Raw genomic sequence first — 16,212 nt, forward strand, 5'->3', positions numbered from 1 at the left:
AATGGATCTAATGCACTAGACTCAAGCCAAATCTCTATATAAAAACCTATTAGTCCCCCTTGCCCGGGTATGGAACTCATCCCCCAAGAATAGAACGTTATCTTAGATATTTTTTTTTATTACCCAACAAAGGAAAATCTAATCACCAGAGTACCCTTGGCCAGCCCAGCCCTGAGTCCAGCCTAAGTTATATTGCTAAGGGGTTTTTCTTTCTTTTGTAGTAACAAGCCAAATAGGCAAAGGGGAACTTGTTCAATTAAGTGAGGCCATCTCTTTTTGTGGTTCCATTTGCTGTCTCTATTTACATAATCCCCATACAGACCACTCTTTTCTTCCTTTCTTTTTGAGAAGTAAAAAATTATAATAAAAATTCTCCAAGAATAAAATAATGAAATTATTAAATATATCAGATGTGAATTTATTAGATCTGATGATGACATTAGGAAATCCCCATATACACATTTATACTACTTTTTAAGTTCATTTTATATTTTGATAGGGTTTGGTTTACCTTAGTACTTTTTTTAATTGGAATCTTCTTTTATTTTAATGAAAAACTGCAATGTCATCCACTAACTAAATAAAATGTGGAGATTAAAATCCATTACCATTTGTCATTGTATATTTCAAAAAAAAAGAAAAAAAAAAGACATGTATCTAGTTAAAAAAGTACGAGAGGTAAGCTAAACCCATTTTTATATTAAGTGAGTATTTGGATACAAATGATTTCCCTCAACGTTTGCATCTAGCGTCTGTTAGTGGGTCCCGTGCATTGTTCACAGGACCCACAAACCTTTTTTTTAATAAAAATTTTCATTAAAAATGGGTCTCGCGGCACTATTCACACATTTAAAAATTATTTTGCTACAATGTTTTCAGTTTTTAATTTTCAGTAATAAGTGGTATCCAAACAGAACCTAGGTGACGAGTGACTACTGACTAGCATTGATTGGTGTAGAGTAAAACTCAATCAAATGCCAGAGTAGCAACGACTTTATATAGATATTCTAGCATAAAATATTTGCCATAATTCCATTACATGTGAGGTTAGTATGCTGGAGCAAGATCATTTTAGTTGTAATCATAAATAAACATTCCATCATTTCATTGGACTGTTTTCCATGCGTAGTGATCCAAAAATGTCAAGAATACAATATTGCAGCATGTTATATCAAAATCGAACCAAAATTCAACAACTCTCCTTTTGTTTTAAGGTGCAAATTTACCAAATGGTTAAACTTGTTGTAAACAAATTGTTTTAAACATTTTTACACAATCCCCAAAAGCAACTAAAAAGTCACGATGTTCATTGTAAAACAAATTGTGTACTCTTTACCAAATTCTTTATCTACCACAGGTATATTAAAATCAAACATACAATCTATTGTAAATCCAAACTCTACCCATAACAGATGTGAATAACATTCATATTCACAGAAGTGACCAAAGATATTATTAATTGAATCTGGAAGTAAAAGATTGTGCATCAACCTGTAAAATGTTTCAAGCTTTTATATACAAGGAGAGTTGCTTAAGATGGTTTGGTCATGTTCAGAGGAGCGTGACTAATGCCCCGGTAAAAAAGAGTGAGTTGATCCAAGTTGAGGGAGCCAAAAAAAAAAAAAAAAAATAAAGGAAAGCCAAAATTCATTAGTAAAAGTATTGAAAAAATAAATACAAAAGACATGTCAATCCCAAAAGTAGCAAAGAGTATGACTTTTGATAGAATAGAATGGAGGAAAAGAATACAAGTGGCCAACCCTAACAAATCTGTTGAGGATTCATAGCCAACTCTAGAATTTTGGAATTAAGGCTTTTGTTGTAGTTGTTGTATATAACTCATTGAATGAAACACTTATAAGAGCCAAAAAATTGGCAGACTTCCCGAAAATTTTGTTTAAATGAAACACCTTCCGAAAGACTCGACCAATATTTACATTCCCTTCCCAAAAAAATAAATAAATAAACTATAAAGTTGTTAAATGAAACACCTTCTGAAGGCCTCAACCAACATTTACTTTCTAAATCACCTACATATTACAACATGTTGATAAAAAAAAAAATTAAGCTGTTGATTTCTCCTCTTCAGATACATTCCTAGATAACTATTGCAGGAAGTTCCCAAGCAGCCTCTGATCCAAAAACATATTAGGTATCTGCAAGAAAGAACTATTAAGTAAAGCCTGCACACACACACACACACACACACACAAAAGAGAGAGGGAAAGACCTTTTCCCCAAAGAAAATTTTTGTATTATTAGCTATGGCCTCAACGAATTTAAGCTCAAGAAATTGCGGTGTCAACTTCAACTTGTTTGCTTCAGCTTCCTTCAGTAAACTAGAAATGTAGGGAGAGCAATATTATTAGGCATTTCTATAATACCGTATTCATATCTTTTAAACTGAAAAGTGAATGAAGCTTTCACCGGTAGAAATCTGCATCGGCCAAACTCTTTTGCTGAGCCATGTATATCTGGTTCTCAATTTCTTGCTGCTTCCTGACACTATCCTTTTCCATCAACTTCTGTTCCATAAGGATCTTGCTCACATTTGCAACCTTCTCAGCTTCACTGATAGCCATTTTCTTATTTGTCTCTGCCTCTTTCTCAACAACTCTCTGTTTCTCAATAGCAATTAAGACCTAACAAAGTAACATCAACATAAAACATAGAATGATGCACTCTATTAACTTCAAAGGCTTACTATATAATAAATTATCCAACATGTTTTTCATTGACTGGGTGTGGGTGCAAAGTGCAAACACATGCATGTACAAAGTTTGGATATAAGTGAAAAAAGCTCAAAGGACCAAGGGTAACTGGTTTAAAGGGTAAACTCAATGTTCAGCCATAATTTGAAATAATAAACATTCATTAAAAGCACATTTAATTCAGAAAGAATCTGCATATCAAGAATCATATTGTGTGTGAGTGTGTGTGTGCCTATTTGCTTTGCTTGACTAACAGAGGAAAATAAAAGAAAGTAATTCAGGAAAAAGAAACTGAACCTTAGTGCGTTCCTCTTCCATCTGTTCAAAATTGCGCCTTATGCTTTCTGGGATTTTTGGCTTTGTAACGCGAACACTAATGATTTCAATTCCTGGAGCGTAACGAGTGCAGTCACCCTGGAGAGCATCTTTCATCTTTTCATCAATCTGTGAGAGTTAAATGCTTTGTCAATATAACATGAAATAAATAAATAGAAAAGGATTTGATTACCCCTACGCTAGCACACGGTGCCATGATGTTACACAACTATATGAAGTATAGTTTTATAAGGAGCTTCTTTATAATGCTGGCAACTTAACACCAACATAGATTCCCGAAGACAAATAATCCTTGGAAGTCAACACAGCACTACTTGCTGGGATTTTCTTGAGGAGGGATCAAATTGTTCAACTTTTAAGTTAAGATTTCAATATGCTTAAACAATCTGTCAGATTAAACTACTAAAGCAGAAGAAGAAACGCACACTACTTTAAACAGCACTTGGAAAACTTCTTATACTGTAAAGCTAAATTGGAAGCTCCCAAAATATTTTCATTTATGGCTTTAAAGGGTATGTTTTCTTTAGCATCCATACTTGATCAAAAACATCAATGTAGACTTGCTGAAGAGAGTGAGAGCTGCAAAATTGATTGATTTCGTGATGAATTTTGTCATATATCCATGTATTGTCATACTGCACCCCATAGTTCAGTAGAGTGTCATGCACATAGTCCTTGTGAAGCCGGTTAACAACCTGAAAGGCATTATAATCAGTGCATATAAGCTGATCATTTCAAACCTTTGACCACTTGTAAACCATAATGTTAATAAAGAGCAACATCTCGTAGTTGTACCTCTATCTTCTCAAAGTTAATCATTACACCTCCTTTGGTACCACAAGGAATATCCCTCACCTGCAATTGTACTCACAGGATGGATTTGAGCATTAGACTGACAAGATGAAATTCCTCAATTTTCATAACATCAAATTTTACCTGATCTGTCTGAAGGGTAACTTGAACAGGCTCATAATGGGTTATAAAAGGCAGCTTCAGATGAAAACCTGAAAATTAAGTGCATGCAGAAATTTCATAAGTTCTAGGAAAGCATCTACTGAATGAAAATCATAAAGAAAGGACCATAATCAAACCTGGATTGGTAATCGTCTTTAGAAGGGCACCTCCTCTCCAGTAAACCCCAACATGGCCTTCTGGGACTTGGTGCAGAATGGAAAAACCATTCCTAATAGTTGATGATGAAGGAATCACTATCTGTAAAATTTATATTCATGTCAGATATTTTCAAACTCAAATAAAATGATATAAACATTTATTCCAGTGTCTGAAATTCAGAATAAATCTGAAATTTTAAACAAACTAGCATTTAATAAGAAAATTATATAGTCACTCCATAAAATTTTTTTTAAAAAAAAAAAAAACACTAATCTACTATTTTCTTTTTTCAGGTATGCCTCCCTGGCAGCTGCAATTACTAATAAGTAAAGGAGTGTAGCAAATCACAAAACCAGGCCAGCCTGCTAAGAACAACATGACAAGTTTTGATTGTTTTTAGTTTGGTAACTCTTTTGATCAAAAGACTAATTCAAATTGGGAACTAAATACATTCCCATATCTTCAAAGTGGTTCTTTCAAAAACATGCCCTCCAAATCAAAATTTTAAATTTTGGTGTTTTCACATGCATGCAAATTTGACATTTTCATAAGCTGCATGTTAACTAAAACTGATTTTGAATCTAGACAAACTGGATGAATAAAACAACTTCACTTGAACTACTCTCATTTTTGGCTCAGCTTGTATCAAACTAAACCAGCTTTGTGGTTTGCAAACATGCCCAAAAACAATCAGGCAACACAATTACAAATAGAGTAATTTAGAAATAACTCTACCATCCCTAGTGCATACTTGATGCCACAGTGTAAATTCCTTCTAAATTTTTTTCAAAAAATGTTAATAATTAAATGAAAATAGGCATTAGAACCACAGTTTGTAATGCAAGGTGAAATGGACAGAATAAAAGTCATCTATCTTACTCTTACTATGTTCTATTTTATACTCCACCATTCGTAATCAACCACATGTCCCTTTTTCTTCTTATAAAGTAATCCACTTTTAAAATGGGGAAAAAAAAAAAAATCAGACGTGTGACATATTGTAGCTAGTGGAGCTTAAAGTGAAGACTATGAATGGGATAAAGCGTTTTTATTTGTAATGGAACACCATTGAAGCATTTCTACTAGAAGCTATAGGCTATTATTCACTATGATGCACCTCTGTTATAATCTTTCAATGAGAATATTGATGCATTTTGAACCTGACTTGAAACAATGCAAGCCCACATAGAACAACAACTACCATCACCATAAAGGGAAACAAATACTAGAAATAATCTTGAGTCACATTTTTATACCAAAACAATTTGATGAATTATAGATCACATATTACAGTTCCTGAAATGTTATTGAAGAAATTTACAGTGCCAAGACATTGATTATAATAGCAACACAGATTTTATGAAAAATAATAAAAGATTCATTGAACTATGATTTAAACTAACAACAACAACCAACCTTAATCCCAAATTTTTGGAGTTGGCTACAGATTTTCCTCCATTCTATTCTATATGAAGTCAAACTCTCTATTATTTCTTTAATTAATAATTCATTTTTTATTATTCCTACTAATGTAATTTTGTGTCTTCTTCTACTCCCCCCCCCCCCCCCCCCTCCCCTCTCAATTTAGATCAACTCACTTTCTTACCAGTGCATTAATCGCTCTTCTTTGAACATGATCAAACCATCTCAATTGACTCTTCCTCATATTTTCATCAATAAGGGCTACCCCTATCTTTATGCAGATTTCTTCATTTCAGATCTCATCTTTTCATGTATTTCCACTTATCCATCTTAACATTCTCATTTTAGCTATGCTCATTTTATAAATATATGCTTATTAATAGACCAACATTTGGTACCATAGAACATAACTAGTAGTATAGCAATCTTATAGTTTTCTTTCTAACTTAATAGGTATTCTACAATCACACAATACTCCTCACACACATCCATATAACTATCATTTAAACTAAGATAGAAACTAATCTAGGAGGCTAAGAAGCATGGATACTGACATATATAACATGGGACACAACAACACAACAATTCTTGAAAAATTAGAACATGTAAAAATATAGTAATTAATTAATATCTCTAGGTATATTTTAGACATAGTCTATGATTAATTCTAGTTTTCACAACAAAAAACAGCTATCAAAATCTTTAAAAACATATCTAAATCAAAATAATTTTTTTAATATGAATAATTTTTTTTTCCTCCTAACACCAATGTAGGAGTTTTCTAGCCATGTCTATATTTGACATGTGTCCAAAACAAAAAGGTATCTTATGAATCGAATATGTATATATCTACACTCTCATAGCGTGTAGATCATTTTTTTCTCGTGCATAAAATAATTATTGGTCTGACATGCATACAGTCAGAGATTTTGGAGCATATATGTTTCTTCACTTAGAAGTATACATGATGAAGCATCAATTCAATTATTAAACAAGAAGCAAGCATGCTTTGATAGCAAGTCATATTTTACAACGAATCAATTAAAGCAGACTAAAAAGCACAAAGTGCTCCAGCAATTTGATTCGTTATAGATATTATATTTATTATTAAAATTCGGACGAACATTGAAATCAACCAAACACTGCTGAATGTGATTGCTGGAGAAAACGAATTGACATTGAAACAGAACCACATGCGTATTGCAGAATTAAAGAAAATGCGAAATCAATGTAGCTTTAAAATAAATGAAGATTGAAATGAGGATCATAGAATAAAACAGATAATGTGAGCGATCAGATGCTAAAGCAAACGCTATTGAAATCAGTGAGAGAATGCGATAATATTGAAGATGGCGATGAAAAACAAAGCGGCGGCAGTTTATATAGTTTGATATATAATACCATGGCGAAGATTGCGATGAAGGATAGGAAGACTGTAAGAATCGCAGAGAAACCGCCACCACCACCGCCGCCGCCGTGAGGAGGCTGTGGAGTTGCGGGTCTCGGTTGATGTGTATCCATAATGGCGGTTGGTTATCGCAGAGTGTCAGTCAGTCTGTAAGGTAAGGACTCACGCAACTTCCGTTTTTATATCTAGTGAGGAGAATGCCAGAGGAATCTGGTGCTTTCTAGCTTTTATTTTCTCGGGAAGGTTCGCGTGAGCGTGAAGTGTGAGAGGCTTTTTTTTATATTTTTTTTGGTCCTGCTGGAGGGAAATTGTTTGTGCGACCTCCACGTAGACTATGCAGTCATCGTCACCGTACTACTCGGGACCGTTAGGTTTATGATATGTTTTTGATTAAATGCACGTTACGATAATGTCATATTAAGGTATTTGGTTATTTTATTTTATTTTTTCTAACATTACCGTAATCTAAAATTATAAAATATATCGTATCACCTTAATCTCATCACATTTCTAAATAATGTAATGTTATATTCTTATATCGAGATTACATTAATGTAAAATTACAATAATGTAATATTATGGTGTAATATAATATCATGACAAACCAAACGTCCCGTTCAAGTGATAGGCTTATTAGTTAAACCTAACGCACTTGAGGTTTTAGAATTAGATTCAATACATTGCATATTATGGGTTCTTAGGATATTAAGAATGCCTCTTGGAACGACACTGAGACTCCACTTTTTTCTTTTTTATGGAAGGGACACCAATATATATATATATATATATATATATATCCGGCATAAGACATATTGTCTTCATTCTTAAACCAATGTGTGTTCGATCCCCTCATAACATGTGGGTATGTATTGGGCATAAGATATATGTACATTACTATTTATTTATTTATTTTTGAAAAAATATATTACTACCATTTAAGAGATTTTTTTAATATGAAAATTTTATTAGTTCAAAAATACCTCTATATCCCTAAGTTTAATTATATGTATATATATGGATTATTGTTAGTAATCTCTTAAATGCTTTACTCTCCTCTTTTTTTTTTTTTTTCTTTTTTTTTTTTTTTTTTTATAGAACTTTACTCTCCTTGAATCACAAAATAAACAAAACAGGAAACAAAAGTTCCTGTCCCAGCTTAAATAAAGTGAAAATGACAGCTTACTGCTTACCTGACGCACAAAGCAGAAAAAAAGAAAAAGACACAAAACAATTAAACAAACAGGAAATTACTTCCTTAACACAAGATAAAATAAAGGGAAAAACTTCCCTTACGTGACACACACCACTTTGAGTCTTGGCTGTAAGCTAGCACTTAAATTTAGCAAAATAATAATAATAATCACTGCATTTTGGGTTTTTTTTTTTTTTTTAATTTATTTATTGCATTTCAAATTATAATCCTATATTTTACATTTTTTTTTTCAATTTCTTGATATTTTTGTTTCAAGCTGTGGTTTTTTTATGAACACAAATTTTAAATACTTTGAAAAATAGATATAAAGTTGAATTTAACTTATATTTTTAAAAGCAATCAACACAGTGAGACATGTATACAACTTTACAAGTAAATTTTTATACTCCTAATATTTTCAAATTGATTTATTTTTTCAATTTATTTTAAAGTTAACTTAGATGTCTACCAATAGTTTACATTTATTATAATTTTTGTATGACATTTACGGTTGTTTATAATTGATCATTTATTTTGTTGTTAATATAAATTAATAAATTTTTTTATAATTTTTAATATTACCTTTTAATTTTGCCCACACTAAATCGAAATCCTGACTCTACCGTTGTATAGGGTTGTAATGGCTTTGACAGCATGTCCACGCGGTTTCCATGGCATAGACAACATGCATTTACACATATAATGCATAAGACAAATAAATGTCTTCATTCTTATGGTTGTGTGGTTATTCTCCTCACAATGTGTGGGAACTGTATGATTGTAAATTTTTTACACACAATAAGAGTAAGATTGCAAATATTTAATAGATGAGAATTTTTGTTTTTTTTTAATGTGTTGATATCCAGAGAACTTTCAGTAACTAATTATTTTTTGATGGTTCAATAGCAATGTTACAACGGAAGAAAACGAAGAAGTTACCTTCTTTGGAGCTTGAGAAAATATTATAGACTTATCTTCTACTTTCAAAACGATCGATAATCCTAAAAAATACTTGTAGGTATTTATGTTTAATTCATTTTTTTTAATCTTCTAATCCTTTGCTAACCTTGACTTACATGCTAGATTCTCAAAAACACTTGATCTAAATGGGAAATTAACTTTAAAAGGAACCGTATTTTATAAAAAAAAAATATATATATATATATATATATGATATAAATTGTTTTATTTGTACCATATATATATATATATATATATATATATATATATAAATTCAATAGTTGCAATAAAAGATGGAGTATTTGAATCTCGAATATCTCAATTAAAAATATCAGAAATATTATTTAGTTGAGTTACAAGACTTTTGATTTGACTATTAAAATAAGATATATATTACTTTCTTTAATTTCTTTTATAATAACAAAGTGAAATTTTAAGATTATATAGGTATGTTAAATTGTGTTTGTGGATCAAGAATTTTAAGGTTAAAATGTCATTTCTGAAAATAAAAAATTAAATTCTTAGTACGTTTTCTCAAAATTTCCAAATGATATTGACATTACAACCATACTAGCTAAATCCTTCTTGCTTCTACCAAAAAAAAAAAAAAAAGTTCCTTGCTGGCTATATTTGATAACGGGAAATTTCATTTAATTTTATGATTGATAACGCAAGTGCTATTTCCAATTTCACTGCCAAACGAAACTTTTTTTTTTTAATTACCAGATAATACTTCCAAACGAACAGTGATATTTCCTATGAAATGTATTAGTCTTATTGGAAAAAGCCAAAACTTTTTTTTTTTTTTTTTTTGGAAAAATCTTCTTGAACTTGGTATCGAACAAACAGTGATATTTCCTATGAAATGTATTAGTCTTATTGGAAAAAGCCAAAACTTTTTTTTTTTTTTTTTTGGAAAAATCTTCTTGAACTTGGTATCGAACAAACAGTGATATTTCCTATGAAATGTATTAGTCTTATTGGAAAAAGCCAAAACTTTTTTTGTTTTTGGAAAAATCTTCTTGAACTTGGTATCGAACAAATTTTTCTCCTGATTATGAAGATGAAATCATGAAAAGAATTTGGAAAGATACAAGAGACCAAGAGTACGTTTGGAATCAACTTATTTACATTATATTTTTACTAAAAAGTTTTATTTTTACTAATATTTATGTTAAATGTGTAACAAGAATTTAATGCTAATTTATTGTAAAAATGTTAAAGTTAGATTATTTGAAAAAAAAAATAACAATAATAATCCAAAACAAAAGGCAAAACACAAAAAATAAATAAGCTTGGCAAAGACACTCTAACTTGCAAGTTTGCAATTGGAAAATAAATTCCTATATAATTTTTTGAATAAATTTTAGTAACAAACTTAGTTATAGTTTAAAGCTGCAATTCTGCTTGATATCTTTTTATTAGGTATTCTATAATAGAGCATAACTAGTAGTACCATAACAATCTTATTAATTTTTTCCTAACTTAATAGGTATTCTACAATCATACAATACTTCCGACGCTCTTTCCTGTAACTATTATTCAAACTAAGATGGAAATTAATCTAAGAAGCTAAGAAGTATGGATTTTGACATAACATGGGACACAACAACACAACAATTCTTGAAAAATTAGAATGTGTGGGAATATAGTAATTAATTAATATCTCTAGGTATATTTTAGACATAGTATATGTTTAATTCTAGTTTTCAAAACAAATAACAAGTATCAAAATCTTTAAAAACATATCTAAACTAAGAATAATTTTTTAATACAAAATTGTTTTTGTTTTTATTGGCAAGTTCGTATTTGATAAGTGTCCAACACAAGAAGGTATTTTATGAATCAAATATATGTATCTACACTCTCACAGAGTGTAATAAATCCCTTTATTTTATGCATAACATAATTATTGTTTTGACACGAACACAGCTAGAGATTTTAATGTGTTTCTTTGCTCAGAAGAATACAAGATGAATAGCCAATTCAATTATTAAATAATTAAACGACAGGCATAAAGCAAGCTTTGCTAACAAGTCATATTTAACATCAAATCAAGCAAAACATAGATCCAATGAGGCCAAACTAATCAAAGCAGACTAAAAGGACAAAGTCCTCCCCAAATTTGATTCATTATAGATATATATATATATATATATATATATTATTGTTAAAAGTACGAGGAATTGAATTTTAACCAAACACTGCCGAATGTGATTACCGGAGAAAACGAATCGATAATGCAGAAAATGTGAGGGATCAGATGCTATAAATTAAATCAATGAGAAAGAATGTGATGATAATAATGAAGATGACGATGAAGAACAAAGCGGTGGCGGTGGAATATTTATACGTTGTGTTAAGAGTTGATATAGTTTGATATATAATACATACGTACGTACCATGGCAAAGATGGCGATGAAGGATAAGAAGACTGTGAGAATTGCAGAGAAACCGCTGCCGCCGCCACCTTGAGGAGGCTGTGGAGTTATAGGTCTCGGTTGATTTGAATCCATAATGGCGGCTGCTGGTTATTGGCTATTGGCCTGTGTCAGTCAAGTCTGCCGTGGAGAATGCCAAAGGAACTTGGTGCTTATTTTATAGCTTTTATTTTCGCGTGATGTATGACCAAGGAAGTTTATTTTATTTTTTTGTGAGGGAAAATGTACAGGCAACATCCACGTGGACTCATGACATGACAGAAAATCAACCATTAAGAATGTTTTTGCGTCGTCATGAATTATCTCATATTCACACGTCATACGTGTGTCTCAGTGTTGGTTTTAGAATTTACATCCAATATATTTAGAACAATATTTAATTACAAAATTAATTATAATTTTAAATTTTGACTTTATTTAATAATTTTATTAGAGGTCAATTTTGATAAATTTACCATTGAATTACATCTTATTTTTATATTCTCTAACTCGCAAAATTTTTAAAAATTAAAGATCAATAACTATGTCATTAATAAATTGTTTAAATTGTAAGTTTTTATAGTTTAATTTAAAATTATGCATAAAATATAAACTTAAAGATCATATAATAAATAACATTTGATTAATACAAAATTTAACATATGTATTAAGAGCATAAAGAACATGAAATTTAACGGTTAGATTTTTAAAATATGTAGTAATATTTATTTTATTAGGTAACGTTATAACTTTAGGTTGCAACTAATTTTGTAACTAAATTTTATCCATATATTTAATAGCGTATTAAGAATGTCTCATTGATCAAAAGTAAGGATGGTGATTGGGAGGGTTGGTTTGGGTCACAATTCTTGAAATATTAGGATACGATCGATACGTACAATACTAGGAATACAACATTTAATTAATATCTCTAGGTATTTTCTAGACTTATTTTATGTTTAATTCTAGTTTTCAAAATAAATAACAACTATAAAAAATTTTAAAAGCATGTCTAAAATCAAAAAAAAAAAAAATTAATACAAAATTATATTATTTTCCTCCTAAGACCAATGTAGGAGTTTTCTTAGCATTTCCGTGTTTGACATGTATCCAACACAACAAGGTATCTTATGAATCGAATATACGTATCTACGCTCTCATAGTATTGTAGATCCCTTTATCCTATGCATAAAATAATTATTGGTCTGACATGGACCAGAGATTTTTAGAAGTATAAATGATGAAGTATCAATTCAATTATTAAACAACAAGCATAAATCATGCTCCTTCTAAAAAAAAAAAAAACATAAAGAATGCTTCGTTAATAAGTCATATTTAACATCAAATCAAGTACCACCAACTTAAGAATATCCGGGCAAGGGCGTAGTGCACCGGTCACTTCCGGTTGAGACTTGGTTCAAGCTTAATGTAGATGGGCGACTGTCGCCACTCACAAGTCTGTTGGAATAAGAACTGTTATACGTGATTACACAAGAAGGGTGGGGGTTGCTTTGAGTAAGAAACTATATGCCCATTTAGGCCCTCTGGAGATTGAATCAAAGGCGTTAGAGGAAGGGGTAAGTTTTGCTTGGGATGCCAACATTAGAGATTTGGTGGTAGAGAGAGACTCACATATTGTTATTGACGCTTTAAGGGTCATGGCACAGCACCAGTGCAGTATTTATTGAAAATGTCATTAAGGGACACGGAGCAAGTTATTAGAGTTCAAACGCATACTTATTTCCAACATTAAAGCAATCACCTTGTACATATCTTGGCTTAATATGCCAAACACATTGACAATTATGTAACATGAATAGAGAAAAATTCTAGTATGGTTGAGTCCGTTTTGGCTTAGGATGTATTAAATTTATTTTCTTTTTAATAAAGTTATTACAGTTTTCTTATAAAAAAAAAATATAAATAATTAAAGCAGGCTAAAAAGCACAAAGTCATCCACTAATTATTGATTTATTATAGATATTATTATTATTATTATTATTAAAAGTATTGCTGAATGTCGAATCGATATTGAAACAAGATCATAATTCACACAAAATGATAATGCGCATTGCAGAAAGACAATGCCGAAATCAACGTAGTTTTAAGAACTGAAAATCAAGGCGTAGAAGATGATAAAACAGATGATATGAGGGATTAGATGCTAAAGCAAACGCTATTTAAATCAATGAGAGAGAGAATGTAATGGATTGGTGACTGGTGAGGGTACAGTGATGAACAAAGCGGTGGCGGTGGAATATTTGTTGTGTTAAGACTTAAGAGTGATAGTTTGATATATAATATCATGGCAAAGATGGCGATGAAGGATAAGAAGACTGAGAATAGTAGAGAAACCACCGCCGCCGCCTTGAGAAGGCTGTGGAGTTACGGGTCTCATTTGATTTGAATCCATGCGGTCAAGCAAATTCCATTTTCTTTTCTCTTTGGCGTACAAAATGCGATAGAATATTTTTTTGGTTTTGATAGTTTTTTTTTTGGGGTCTAAACATTTTTTTTTTTTTTGAGGTTAATAATTTAGCCTATAACATGAGAAAGGAATTTCGTTTGAGTAATACTAGGAATACAACTTTTACCATAACTTTGTTACAACTTATCTATGTGGCAAGTTGTGAGTGATGGAATTGTGAACTCACATGAACCCACTACTTTTACTTCGTCATTCACAACTTATCACATGAATAAGTTGTAGTAAAAATTGTGATCCTAGCATTTTCCATTTTGTTGAGGGAAAATGTATAAAGAACATCTATGTACAATGTTACATCACATACTTACACATCATATGCTAACATATGATTATAGCCTTAAAAAAAGAAAAAGATAAAATATTAATACTTCTAAGTTTTGAGCTAATATCAATCATGTTCAAAACTTTTCAAAACTGACCAACTTGGTCCTTAATCTCCATGAGAGAGGAGAAAAATTAGTAACGGTTTAGGGTCCAACTTGGATTTAAGGACCAAGTTAGTCTATTTTAAAAAAATTTGGACTTAGCTGGCATTGGTCTTAGGGGTGTCAACTGTATTTTACAAAAAATAATAATAATAAAATAAGAAAGAAAGATGTTGTAACAAGAAGTCTTCCTCTATGGAAAGTACAAACCTTCAATATTTTTAGCTAGGATTAGATTGTCCTAATCTGTTTGTTTAGATGGAAACCTCTTGTGAAGATAATTTTCTATGTTTTCTTGTGTTTGGTAGTATTAAAAAAATAATTCAAAGAAAAAATTCTTTTAGTCAACAAAAAATTCTATGAAAAATATTACTTATATTTTAGAGATTATTTTTCACATCAAACTAAATAAAAAAAGTTAAGAGGTAATTTGAAAACTATTGAAAAATAACTTTATCTCATTTTGAGGCCAATACCAAATATAAGAAAATGAGATAGTATTCCAAAAATATAATTTTAGAAAAAATGACTTATTCTAGAAAACATTAAAATGGAGTGTAAGTATTGGTTCATAATTATGGGATAATCTTCTATTTATCCTTTGATTACCATAATTTACATCAGAATTTTATTTGAAAATTCTAGTATTTTGTTAAAATATATGGTACTCAAAATTTATTTTATTTTTTGTGTAGGTAAAAAATTTATTTAATCTTAAACATTAATATAGGGAATTGCCTTATTAAATATTTTTTGTAATAATAAATAAACTTTTTTTTTCTTTTCTTTGCAGTGAATAATAGATAAACCTTTAAGAATAAAGATTGTATAAAACATAAATATGTTACACCGTTTATGAATCACAAATTTTAAGGGTAAAATGGCATTACTGAAAATAAAAATTAAATTCATAACTTTTTGTCAAATCTGAAAATGATTTTGATATTTCAACCATACTTCTCTCTTTTTTTTTTTGGTAAATGACATTACAAGTTACAACCATACTATGTACCTTTCTTGACAATGGGAAATTACGTGTGATGAATGATAAGGCAAGTGCTATCCCAATTTCACTGTTAAACGAACCTTTTCTTTTTGTGTGTGTGTGGATAATAATATTGCTAATATCAAACTTATTTGCCATGAAATGTATAAATTTTTAGGATAAACTACATATTTGATCCCTAACTTTTACACCATATTTCAATTTAGTCCCTAACCTTTCAATTGTGTCAATTTGATCTCTAACCTTTCAATGTCGTGTCAATTTAGTTGCTGATATTATATCTTAGATGAAAATTGCTAACATGACAAACGGCCAAAATAAAATTTAAGTTTATTGTCTCATCAACGTAAGCTAATTTTTTGTTTTGACCATTAAACACGTTATAAATTTTCATCCAAAAGATAATGGTAGGGGCTAAATTGACACGATACTAAAAGGTTAGGAACTAAATTGACACAATTGAAAGGTTAAGGATCAAATTGAAATATAGTGTATAGGATAGGGACCAATTACGTAGTTTACCATAATTTTTATTTCAAAGAGTCAAATACATTTTTTCTTGATTGCGAGGGTGATGAAAGCATTCGGAAAAAACTCAAGTCGCCCTCCTTATTCATTTCTATTCAGCAAAAAAAAAAAAAAAAAGCATTCGAGAAAATAAAGGAGAGATTAATGTTGCAAGCTGGCAATTGGGAAATAAATTCCTATGTAAGTTACTTTCCAGCAGTTTC

The 16,212-nt window shown here is 30.4% G+C and overlaps 1 protein-coding gene across 2 annotated transcripts; it reads right to left on the minus strand.

The window, feature by feature from the left end:
- Nucleotides 1–1,627: 1,627 nt before the first annotated feature.
- LOC126718991 (uncharacterized) lies at nucleotides 1,628–11,697 on the minus strand. 2 transcript variants are annotated; one of them, XM_050421459.1, is made up of 9 exons: nucleotides 11,541–11,697; nucleotides 4,139–4,255; nucleotides 3,984–4,051; nucleotides 3,843–3,902; nucleotides 3,584–3,742; nucleotides 3,009–3,155; nucleotides 2,428–2,642; nucleotides 2,231–2,339; nucleotides 1,628–2,156 (listed from the first exon to the last, which is right to left on the minus strand). In XM_050421459.1, exons 1-9 carry the CDS (start codon nucleotides 11,656–11,658, stop codon nucleotides 2,106–2,108), a joined length of 1,044 nt encoding a protein of 347 aa, XP_050277416.1. In that variant the 5' UTR covers nucleotides 11,659–11,697; the 3' UTR covers nucleotides 1,628–2,105. The 2 variants fall into 2 exon arrangements, with proteins under 2 accessions (XP_050277416.1, XP_050277415.1); XM_050421458.1 differs by lacking the exon at nucleotides 11,541–11,697 and adding an exon at nucleotides 6,984–7,248 and having other exon boundaries at nucleotides 4,139–4,259.
- Nucleotides 11,698–16,212: the final 4,515 nt, after the last annotated feature.

This window comes from Quercus robur, chromosome 3, assembly GCF_932294415.1.
Source record: "Quercus robur chromosome 3, dhQueRobu3.1, whole genome shotgun sequence".
Taxonomy (NCBI): Eukaryota; Viridiplantae; Streptophyta; class Magnoliopsida; order Fagales; family Fagaceae; genus Quercus; species Quercus robur.

Bases quoted from the DNA above. Each gene is read 5' to 3' on its own strand.
- LOC126718991 (XM_050421458.1), bottom strand. From the start codon at position 7,103: ATGGATACACATCAACCGAGACCCGCAACTCCACAGCCTCCTCACGGC. The intron at 2,643-3,008 runs GTTCAGTTTCTT...TTACTTTGTTAG, and splicing joins TGGAAGAGGAACGCACTAAG to GTCTTAATTGCTATTGAGAA. The intron at 2,340-2,427 runs GTGAAAGCTTCA...CTACATTTCTAG, and splicing joins GCCGATGCAGATTTCTACCG to TTTACTGAAGGAAGCTGAAG.